Source organism: Humulus lupulus, chromosome 9 (assembly GCF_963169125.1).
Source record: "Humulus lupulus chromosome 9, drHumLupu1.1, whole genome shotgun sequence".
NCBI classification, from domain to species: Eukaryota; Viridiplantae; Streptophyta; class Magnoliopsida; order Rosales; family Cannabaceae; genus Humulus; species Humulus lupulus.
Window position 1 is genome coordinate 72,379,679 of NC_084801.1, and position 11,636 is coordinate 72,391,314.

Genomic DNA, 11,636 nt, shown 5'->3' on the forward strand with positions numbered 1-11,636 from the left:
GGAGACTGTCCAAGAGAGAACTGATCGGTCACTACCTCAGTATCAGCGTTGGACTGGTCATTTGCATTCACTTCCTCAGTAGTACTCTTTACTATGATGTTCTGGTTACTTGGTAACAGGCCCACCATCTGAAGATTATCCACAGTAACCAACTCTTTCACATTCTTCTCCTTGGTGCACATATTAGCCAATTCTTCTGCTCGGGAACACAATTCCTTGGTAGGCAAGGGCTGGTGAAATGGACCCGCGTGTGTAAGGCTAAGTTGTTGGCTTTGATATCTGAAGTGAGAAAATACTTTGTATAGTATTTTCTAGGATTTGACTTATGAGCGATACCATGGAGGTATTTTATCCCTTTATGCCTATGGAATAGGTGGAAAAAACCTGTATTCTTGTGGCTCGGGTTGGTTCTGAAGTCGAAGAGATAGTGTATTTCATGAGGAGTGGGTGGATCCCAACCTTGCAGGAAGTAAAGGATGTATAGAGCGGACAACGCCTGAATCCCATTGGGAGCAATCTAGAAGGGAGAGACGTTGAAGTAGTCCGCTACTGACCGAAAGAAAGAATGCAGCGGGATGGTTGCTCCTGCGTATACGTGGTGCCTGGACCAGGCACAGTAAGGTCCACCAGGCTTGTTTGCTCTCTAATGAGGGCGCAGACATATCACGTTAACCCCTCTCAGGCCCAAGGCTTGAATATGTTTGTCGAACATGCTGGGGTTAAGTTTGGAGGGTTTGGCTATAAACCAAGAAGGTGTTTCTTCTCCATCTTTTCTTGGTTTTTGAACGGCAAATTGCTGAATCTCGGTGGTAAATTTCTAAACGATTTTTCTCCGAGGCTTGCTGGGTTTTTGTGTATGGCGAGGCGGTCTTGAAGAAGCTGCAGTTCAGACCTCACTGCGTTCCACTACTTTCTGTGCCGCTCTGCGAGCTACCTAAGGGTCATGGTCCTGAGAAAGTCTTTTAGATTTCTTTACCCTCATTTCTGACTGCTCAGCCTGTTGATCGAGAAACTGTTCTTCATGGAGAAAATATAAGGCTAATCGGGGAAGGATCTTTTTAAGATGGTGAAGGCGATCTTCGGGGGTACGACTGCTAGGAGACTTCGATGAAGAGTCGCTTCTCTGAGGAGTATCGCTCGATTGTGGAATGGAAGTGTCAGAATTTGTATGGTTGTCACCTCCCCTATAGTCGAAGCGATTCATCTATAAAAAAAAAAGGTATGGGGAGGTGAGTAACCAAACAAACATAAATCAGTCGATGTAAAGGAAAAATATTTATTTACTACTCAGGAAATAATTTATTGGATAGTAAAAATATTTTTTACTCCCTAGAATAAACATGTATGAGGGAAAAAATAATGCATGAATTATTTTTGAAAACCCTAAGGCTTGGGAGCGTGTAAGGCCGATCGGGTGAGGCTAGTCCCGAGTGGTTTTTGTTGCATCCGAGTGGAAGGGGGAACATCCGGTCGGACTGGGCATGGTGTCCGAGCGGATGGCCTGGGGTGTCCAAGCGAATTCTGGGGCGTGTCCGAGTAGACCGCGTGATGCCTGAGTGAATGGGCATATGTTCCGATTGGATGGCATGCGCGTGTCTGGGCAATTGCGTATCATCCAAGCGGATGTGTGAAGTCACTCGAGCCGCCAGGTGCGCATCGGAGGAGCTGCTGCCATGCATTCAAGGATCTAGCAGGTGCGCATCCGAGCGGCTGTGCCGAGGCGTCCAAGGAGCATCGAGGCATTCGAGGGGCCTTTTGTTTAAGTAGTCAATGGTGCATCCGAGGGGCTGGGGTTGGTCCGAGGTGTTCCGATCAGTGGTCACAAGGTTGAAACAAGTGTGCTTGAATCCGAGCAGTGAGAGGCGTGTCCAATTGATTTTGGGGCATGCCCGAATATTCAAACAAAAAAAGGCCATGGCCGATCGGCCATGAACACATTCCCTAAACCCATTTCGAAAAAAACCCTAAATCCCATAGAGCAGAAATACTTTTCCTCACTCAAAATACACAACAACAAGATCAAAATGGGGGATTTGAAAGGTTTCAAAAGTTCTAGAGACCCTATCTATCATCAAATACCCATAAACACATATATGCAATTTAGGTTGAAAAATTCATTTTTCTTCAAATTTCCATGAAATTGAAGACAAAATTGAGTTTCCCGTAGCCTAGACAACATCAAAACAACCACAATACACATTATATACCAACGATTCATGCACAAGTTCAAGGGTGAATTTCTTATGGGAGTTTCGGCCTACACATTTTTCTTAAGCTTTGAAAAAAAAAACACATAAGTGGAGATAAGGAAGAAGACTTACCCAAATGTGTAGATTTCTTGAAGAACCCTTGTGTTTGCTTGGAAAAAATGGGAGCTTTCCTTGGAGTAATGGAGATTTTTGGCTAAGAAATGAGGACTTTGAGAAGCCACGGCCGAAGGAGGGAAATGGGGAAATTTTTTGCTCTTTTTTTTTTTTTGCTTATGAGATTATGGGTACTTATGGGTCTATTTAAAGGGAAAAATTGGAAATCGTCACTTATTCTTAGACCCTTGGAATTCCCTTGAGTATATTTTCTCCCTACAATTGAGAGTAGTTAATTACAGTGATTGTGGTATGTTATGGCGTCGTGGTTTGTTGCATAGGCGGAAAAATGAACAGTTAGATTTTTTATTGTGCCGTCAGCAGTGGAGAAAAAAGTTTATTATGTGAGAACATCATATAATAAACTTGGGGGGCAAATGTTATCCTCAAAATTTGAAAACGATGACGTGGCAATAAAAGTGACAAATGGCAAGGAATGGCTGGGTAATCTGGCTTAGGAGTGATCTGGTAGACCGGTGAAGATTTTTGATTGACCAGTCAAGTGTCATGACTGACCAGTCATGTGCTTGTCCAACCAGTCATGTGCTTGTCCGACCAGTCATGTGCTTGTCCGCCAAGTCATGTGCTTGTCCGTCCGACCAGCCAAGTGTTTGGCCGACCAGACATGTGTTGGCCGACCAGTCACTTGTCTTGCCCGACCAGTCACTTGTCTTGCCCGACCAGTGAGGTATTTTGGCCCTTCAGTTTTCCTCCTGGGTGTGATGTGGACCGAAAAAACAGAACAGGGCTACGCAAAATATCCCAGTAACGGCTTCAACAAGAATTGGTCATACCTGAGCGGGAATCTCTCAGATTATCCCACAAAAGTAGTGTATTGTTGTATTTTGAATATTATTATTAATTAAATATAGTGAGAGTAACAAAAGATCCCGATTATGGGGGACTTCATTTATATGATCCTAAGCCTATAAATACAAGGCTCATGGCATCATAAATGGGATTTCAATTCTAATTTTGTAAGAGAATATTTGTATCTGGAGAGAAATATTGTATTCATTTCATCTGCACTAAAGAAACTCAGTTGACTCAGGTTCATCTGATCTTGAGTGTAGATCTATAATCATAACTCTAAGGGGACTAGGCTATTACCAACACATTGAGGCTGAACCACTGTAAAAATTGTCTGTGTCATATTTTTATCTTGAAGGTTTTTTGTCGTTTTGACGTCTACGCGTCGTTGGCCAAAACCGTGGTCAACACTAGCACTAAAAGGCAGTAAATATAATTTGATCTCTAAACTTTATGTGTATTAGCAAATTTGGTTCCCAAATTTATTATTTTAATATATTTTGAATTTTTTATGTTAAAAATAGAATTAAAACTAAACTAAAAAATATATAAAATTTTAATTAACAAAATATATAAATAATAAAGTTAAAGTTTATAGTTATATGATATCGTATTTAAGAATGAGAAAATTATTATTCGTTTCCCACTATGTAAATTGATTATCAAAATTGTGAATTTAAAACGGACTTTTATTTTTATATTTTAAATAACAAAAAGTTACTTTTAACTTTTTTGAAATCCCAATGTTAAACTTGGTTATGAACTCAAACGTGAGAGCCAAAATACTAATTTTTCTAATCCTAACTATGATTTCATAAAACTATAAAAGTTAACTTCATTATTTAAAGAGTAAATGTGATTTTTCCCCTCAAACAAGGATCACTATCAAACTGTGCCCCCAAGTAATACTTGATGTAAAAAAATTCCCCTGAACTATTAACATTACTAAGACATAGGTCTTCATTTAGCTTTCATCCTATATGCACTACTACAAATATAGGTTTTCTCTGCGATTTTTTTTTTCAAACTTAAATAAAAAATGCTGAGAAAAAATTTGAATGGGGAGGAAGAGACTTTTCTCCGTGGTTATTTTGAAAAAACTGCAGAGGAAAAACCGCGGAGAAAAACATGATCCCTGTTTTCCCCCCGGACATGTGGCACGGCACACTGGGTCCATGGGCTATTTTACATAGATCCAAGGCCCTGATTGAGCCTAATGGACGGGGAAGGAATAAGTCCTGGTGGCCTAATTAACAACAAGCCCAACATTGTCCACTGGGCGCCCCCAAACGAGGGAACGGGGACCTTGATGTGGACCCGATTACTCTTCCCGGACCAAACTAAATGGCATCATCTGGGATGCGATTAAGGGTGGCGGACTCAAGTCTACGAATGGACCGGGATGATGGCAGATGAACGCGAGTTCTGGTAAATGAACTAGGGTCATGGTAAACAGACTAGGATGTTTGTAAATGAACCTGGATCAGGCGTCCGGGTTGGGCAGGATAAACTGTCCTTGACATTGACATCTCCCCGAGAAACACGGAGTTTGGTCTCCTCAACTAACCTGCAGAAGAGGTCACATACGGAATGTACGCCGTTACTGAGAATAGTGGCTCCACTACTCTGACAGATCATGTCCCCAGGATTCCCTTGGCAGCCCACGCAGACCAGTCTAAAGCAATGTATAGCCGAGAAGTTGAGATAGGCTCAAGCCGTCCTAATGGGCCCTGATTAATGTATCTTATTTGATAGAATCCCTTGTATTAAGCCTCCGTTAGTGAACAAATCATGATTATATCCATATTGTGCCCAGATTAGTCCGGCCCAAGCCCAATGCACCCAACAGCCTATAAATAGGACTAGTTGGGTACTGTAAAGAGGATCGCAAAATTTTTCTCTTGTAAGCAATTACTCTGCTGAAATTTGCAGAAAACCCCATTGTTAAAGATCTCTAAGCTCTAATACAATAGAATCGTGGACTAAGGTTCTTTAACACCCAAACTACGTAAAAAACCCTTGTGTGATTATCTTTATCTCTTTTCTTTTCACTCTCTTATCTTTCATAATTCTTGTTTCCGAAAAACTCAGTAAACAACCGCAGAGAAAAGTCTCATTCCCCATATACTCGACCCCGACCATTCACTCTCCTCATTTCCCTCTTTTCAGTCGCACGCGAGAACAGAAAACCCATCGTCCCCAGCCACAGTAATCACCATCTTCACCATTTTTATGTTTTTTTGTTTTTAATTTTTTTCCACATTAATGCTTTAAATAATGTATATATTGATAAAAATGATTTATTTTGAAGTTTTAGGGAAAAAATGAAGAAAATTTGAGTGGGTTTAATGGGGTTTTAATGTATGTTTATAGGTTGGGTTTTAATGCTGACCACGATTTTGCCCAACTGCAAGTAGACGCAAAAACAACAATAAACCTTGAATTGAAAATAAATAACACAAACGTTGGTTGTGACTCATTTCTCTCTCTTCCATGGCGAAGAAGAAGAAATCGACTCGGAAGCCTGTGACTTGTTCGGTTGCTCAGGGCTCTCCGTCAATCCAAGATGAGAATGACCAGGAAGGCTCTGTTGCTAGTGATACGATCTTTGAAGGTGAGGTCCTGACTAAGGGGTTGACTCTAATTGCTGAAGCGGTTAAGTCGACGAAATTTAGGGAAAACCAGGTTGCTGAGCATCGGGACTCTGAGATGGCTACTCCGTCGTTGAACCCTCCTAGCTGGGCGGACAGGGTGGAGGAAGGTGACTATCAAGCCTTGGCTCACAATCAATGGCAACAATTCATGGGGGGTAAACTCTCATTTTGTGACCGAAAACTAGAGTTTGCTGAACCCTTGATTAAAGATGGTAAGAAAATTTCTCAGGTTGATATTTAAGAGGTCAAATGCCAATTCGATAATTGGAGTTCTGCAGTTATTTGTATGGTTCTTGGTGCTAATCCCCCAATGGTTGTGTTTAAAGGGTTCATCAAAAGAGTTTGGGGGTCATCTAGGGATTGCTCAAATAGCTAGAATGACAATGGGGCTGACTATGGTAAAGTTTAATGATGATGCTACTCTAGACCATGTGCTTGAAAATGGTATCCTTCAGTTTGATAGGAAACCAGTTATCATTCGTCCATGGACTACCAATCTCAGTGCAGTTCGCCTAATCCGCTCAGTACCTCTGTGGATATGGTTACATGACTTAGGCCTTCAGTATTGGGGTAGCAAATGCCTTAGTGCTCTTGTGAGTACGATAGGTAAACCGATCATGGTAGACAAATTTACTCGAGCGATCTAGAGTTCAATTTGCAAGGGTTCTTGTGGAGATGGATATAACAAATAATCCTCCTAGGATTATACAATACCTTAATGAGTATGGTCAGCTTGTGGAATAGGGGGTGGATTATGAATGGCTTCCTATTAAATGTAAAGTATGCTCTAGATATGGTCATTCCATGGTGGACTGTCGAAGGGAGATGAAAACTCAGTGGGTCAAGAAGTTCACTCAGCCTGAAATTGATTTAGAGGAGGGGAGGGACAAGGGCAACCTACATACGGTTGATGTCCCTGATCTGTCTAAGGGTTCGGCCAATGCAACTACAGTTGCTGAGGGACAAAACATCAGTGAAGCTACTTGGCAAACTCTAAAGAAAGTGGTTCTTCTTTCCAAACAAGGACCAACTGAAACTGTTAGTACTCTGGCTGCTAAATTTCCAACTGGGCCAGGACAGAACCGGAAAAGCTCATTTGAGGTGCTTCAAGAGCAGGCGGAGGGTGAGAAAGGAGGTATTTCTGTTACTAACTTTTCTTATGGATAATTGCAATATCTTGAGTTGGAATTTGAGGGGGTTGAGTGGTTCTAATAAGCACACTGCTATTTTAGATATATGTAGTAGTAATAAAGTGGGGGCTGGTGCTCTATTGGAAACTAAAATGAGGGGGAATAAAGTCATGGAGTTGATGGCTCATAAATTTACAAATTGGGATTTTTATTCCAGTCTTGTTACTGAAGGCAGAATATTGATCATTTGGAGGAAGATATTTGTCAGGCTTATTATTATAGAGGAGACTAATCAGTATGTCAACTGTTTTGTTAAAATGGCTGGTCAGAGACATGCTTTCAGTGCTACTTTTGTGTATGGGCTCAATACAGTGGAGGAACGGAAGAGGTTAAGGCAAAGTTTACCTAGGCTTACTCTCCCTGCAAAGTCTTGGGTTATCTTGGGTGATTTTAATGCCATATTTATTGTTAAGAATAGAAGTGGTGGTAAACCTATTTCCAAATCGGAACTGACGGATTCTTCTCAATGGCTTGCTGGGAATCAAGTGGATTCGATTAAAAGTACTGGATCTTTTTTTACATGGAAAAATAATCAAGATGGGCCTACTCGTATATACTCTAAGATAGACCATGTATTTACTAATGAGGACTGGCTTGATTTTTTCCCTAATTCCACAGCTGTTTTTCGCTGGGAAACTGCCTCTAACCATTGTTCTTGTATTGTTTCTGCCACGTCCATGGAGAATATGGGTGTTAAACTGTTTCGGTTCTATAATTTTTGGACAGATCATCAAGATTTCAAAGAGGTGGTTCTGAATAGCTGGAGGAAACCGATTAATGGGGCTGGTTTGAAGGCTATTTACTTGAAGACCATGAGGCTGAAACATAGATTGAAGAGGTTTAATAGGGACAATATTGGAGATATAGGAGTGAAATATCAAGCGGCAAAGGGTCATTACCAGGAAGCTTAACTCCAAGCTAAAAAACATCCCTGAGACCATGGTTTTCAAGAGATAGCTACGGCTACTGCTGTAGCTTTCACTATTCAGGAGCAAATGTACCACAGGTTTTTTGCTCAAAGAAGCAAAATTACCTGGTTACGGAAGGGAGATATGAACACCTCTTATTTTCATGCTTGCTTGAAAAAGCGTAAATAAGAGAATAGAATTGCAACCTACCTAACTGAGCAAGGTAGATTGATTGATAATTTTCCTGATGTGGTTTCTCATTTTTGGATCACTTTAGAAGTTTTATGGGTAGTCCCAATTCAGATACTACGAAGATAAACTTACAATGTGTTGAGTTGGGTACCAAACTCTCGATTGACCAACAGCTCTCTCTCTTGAAACCATTCTCTCATAAGGAAATCCGAGATGCATATTTTAGCATTCCCATCATCAAATCCCCGAGTCCTGATGGGTTTGGTTATGCTTTTTCAAGGTATTATGGCTGGATATTGGTGGTGAAATATGTAGAGCAGTTGGACATTTCTTTGAGATAGGAATTTTTCCTGCTGATCTTCATAATACAAGTCTTTCTTTGGTTCCTAAAACTGATAATCCTTCTCATGTTGTGGACTACAGGCCTATTGCTTGTTGTTCTACCATATACAAGTGCATATCAAAATTGTTGTGTTCCCGATTGGCCATGGTACTTCTTGATTTAGTTCAACTGAATCAAGGCGCTTTTGTTCAGGGTAGATCTATTGCTCATAACATCTTGATATTCCAAGATCTCATCAATAATTATGGGAGGACATCTACCTCTCCTAGATGTGCCATTAAGATAGACCTAAGCAAAGCTTATGACACTGTTGATTGGTGGTTTCTTGAAGATCTTTTAAAGTCTTTATGTTTTCCTATGAGGTTTATAGGTTGGATTATGACTTGCCTAAAAAACACAACATACTCCGTGCTTATGAATGGTAGGGTTCAAGGTAATTTCAAGGGAGAGAAAGGGTTGCGTCAAGGTGATCCTATGTCTTCACTTTTGTTTGTTCTAATCATGGAATATCTTACTCGGAGTCTTCAATTAGCAGCTCAAGAATCCACTTTCAGATTTCACCCTATGTGTAAAAGTCTCAAACTCCTTAGTTATGCTTTGCTGATGAATTGATTTTATTTTGCAAGGGGTCTCTATCTGCTGTTAGAGTGCTCAAAGTAGCTCTAGAGGAGTTTAGTTCTGCTACAGGGCTCCATGTTAATACTAGCAAATCTCACTTCTTTTTTGGGGGAGTTAATGCAGCAGATAGACAAACCATAGCTCATGAGATTTAGCTTACTGAAGGGACCTTTCCTCTTAAGTATCTAGGTGTTCCTATGCGGCCAACCAAGTGGAAACATGAAGACTGTGATATTATTATGCAAAATATCAAAAAGCGGTTACATACTTGGGCTAGTAGGCATCTGTCTTTTGCTGGCCGAATTCAGCTTATACATTCAGTTTTGTTTGGGCTTCGTAATTACTTATTTTTTAAGATTAATATATTGCTTGAAATTATGCATAACGATTTTAAGAAAGAAGTCTTTAACTTAAAATTTGTGTTGTTGTGGATTGTTAATTATTTCTCGGCATATGGTAATCTATTAGGGTTAAGCACAAAAAATTACGAGGGATGTCCAATATGTTGCACTAACACATGGGCTCGTCGTCTGCCGAATGGGCACAAAATGTGGTATTTATGTATTAAGATACATTTATGATCTTGTAAATGCATTGAATCCGGTAGAAGTTATCAAGAAGAAAGTATGTTATATTTTATACTTTTTTTTTGTTTAAGAAAAACTATATATATATTACTTAATCATCTAATCTATATTTACTTGTCAATTATGTAGTGGTTTGACAAAAACATATTCATTGTCAAGGACGAGCTACTCCCACTACAAACCGACTGGTTAGCAAGATTGATGTCGTTTATTTATGAAGTCTAATTTCTCTTATGTGTAACTTACTAATTTGATTCGTGTGTTCTTATTAATTTTTCTTATGTATGTATATTGAACTACTTATGTATATATATGACATCTTTAAATTAGTAATGATATGTGAATGTTTTTCTTAATTTTAATTTATACATTATGTTTATTTAGATAATAATTTAAAATATTACGTATATAAGAATATTGTGATGCCCTCCTAATCAAGGGCCGTTACACTGGGTATTTTAAATTGTGTCAGACTTGCTAATCAAGTCATTTGGATATAACATGTAACTAAGGTTAACGCCAAAGGTTAGGGTTAAAATTTTTGGTCAAAGAAACTGTTGACTTTACTTAAAAAGTTTATACATACATGGGATCCCATGATATTACAACCAAACTTTTAAAAGGTGTATATACATCAAAATTACAGCCAGCTGACCTAAGCCATAAAATCAGGGCTACAACCCTAGTTCCTCTGAGATATCCTCGGCCATGGTGGTCAAGCACCCGCATATGTACACGTCACCACCGAAGCTCTCCAACTCATGGCTGGTCAAACTTTCCTTTTCCCTTACCTGCACCACAAAGCACCAGTGAGCCAAGGCTCAGCAAGAAAACTTAAACACGTGCATAAAAAGAAAATACAAATTCCCATATACTTTTCTTGCATGTCTAGCAGAAATAAGCTACTCATATAGACATACAATCACAAATAAATTGTCATTGGACCACTTTGGGGCCGCTGCCCGGAATAGTTGACCATAAAGTCAACCTTAGGGCCCTATGCCCTAGATATGTGACCATAGAGTCACTTGAGGCCCTCGCCCTTAGCTCTGGGTAACTAGCCATAGAGCTAGCCAAACACTTTTGTTCTCTAACAACCATTGGGTCGCCCAACATTATAGTACGTTGCTGGTTTAGGCCTAAGCCTTTCGATCAGCGCACAACACGCTATTGCCTTCCTTGAATAATAAGTCAAGCCCTGAACTAGGTATTCGACTATCGATATAGAAACATATATGGATAGGCATACTTCAACAATACAAGAATTCCTACATATGAATCACATAACATCATCAAGTAATCATAATCATAGTAACAACCATGCTTACTTGATGGGGCCAAGCCCTAGCCACGCTAACCATGCGAACAGTCATGCAACACTTAATCAGGTATAGAATATTCAAGTATGTGTTAACCAAAAAGTGAAATGATAACTTAAACATAATCGTTCTCAGGGGCCCAAGCCCTATTCATAACTATTATTAACAGTCGGGCCAAGCCCTAATCACATATATCACGTATTGGGTGCAGTTTTCTTACCTCAGGTCCGAGTATAGCGTAAAATAAGAACGACCCTCGAGTACGATCCTAGTTCTGAGCCCCTAGCGATAACCTAGTCACAACCATAATATATGATTTCATCAATAACGAGAAAATAAAGGCTTCCGGACTGAGTCTTAGCCTCCGAGCCCTCGAATTCTACTAAACCAGGTAGTAGAATCGATCTTGAGCCCTTAAGAATAAATTCGTGTCACTAAAACCCACCGTGTTCAAAGTACCCCAGGTGGGCCATGACCTGCCCTTGAGGGTTGCGACGCGCCTCCTATACAGAAGCCTCCAAGGGCCCTGGGTTCGGTTAGGTTACGACGCCTCAAGAACAGGGCCGCGACTTGACCTTGCGAACCAAAAATTACTCCATTTTTCTTCAGTCAAATTCAACCAAAACCATAACAATTCCACCCTAAAACAATA

General features: G+C 40.1%; 1 protein-coding gene across 1 annotated transcript; it reads left to right on the forward strand.

Annotated features, from left to right (window-relative positions):
* Positions 1-7,127: 7,127 nt before the first annotated feature.
* LOC133799797 (uncharacterized) lies at positions 7,128-9,233 on the forward strand. Its single transcript, XM_062237791.1, has 5 exons — positions 7,128-7,908; positions 8,007-8,106; positions 8,203-8,397; positions 8,541-8,769; positions 9,087-9,233. The coding sequence occupies exons 1-5, from the start codon at positions 7,128-7,130 to the stop codon at positions 9,231-9,233; spliced, it is 1,452 nt and encodes a 483-aa protein (XP_062093775.1).
* The last annotated feature ends 2,403 nt before the right edge of the window (positions 9,234-11,636 follow it).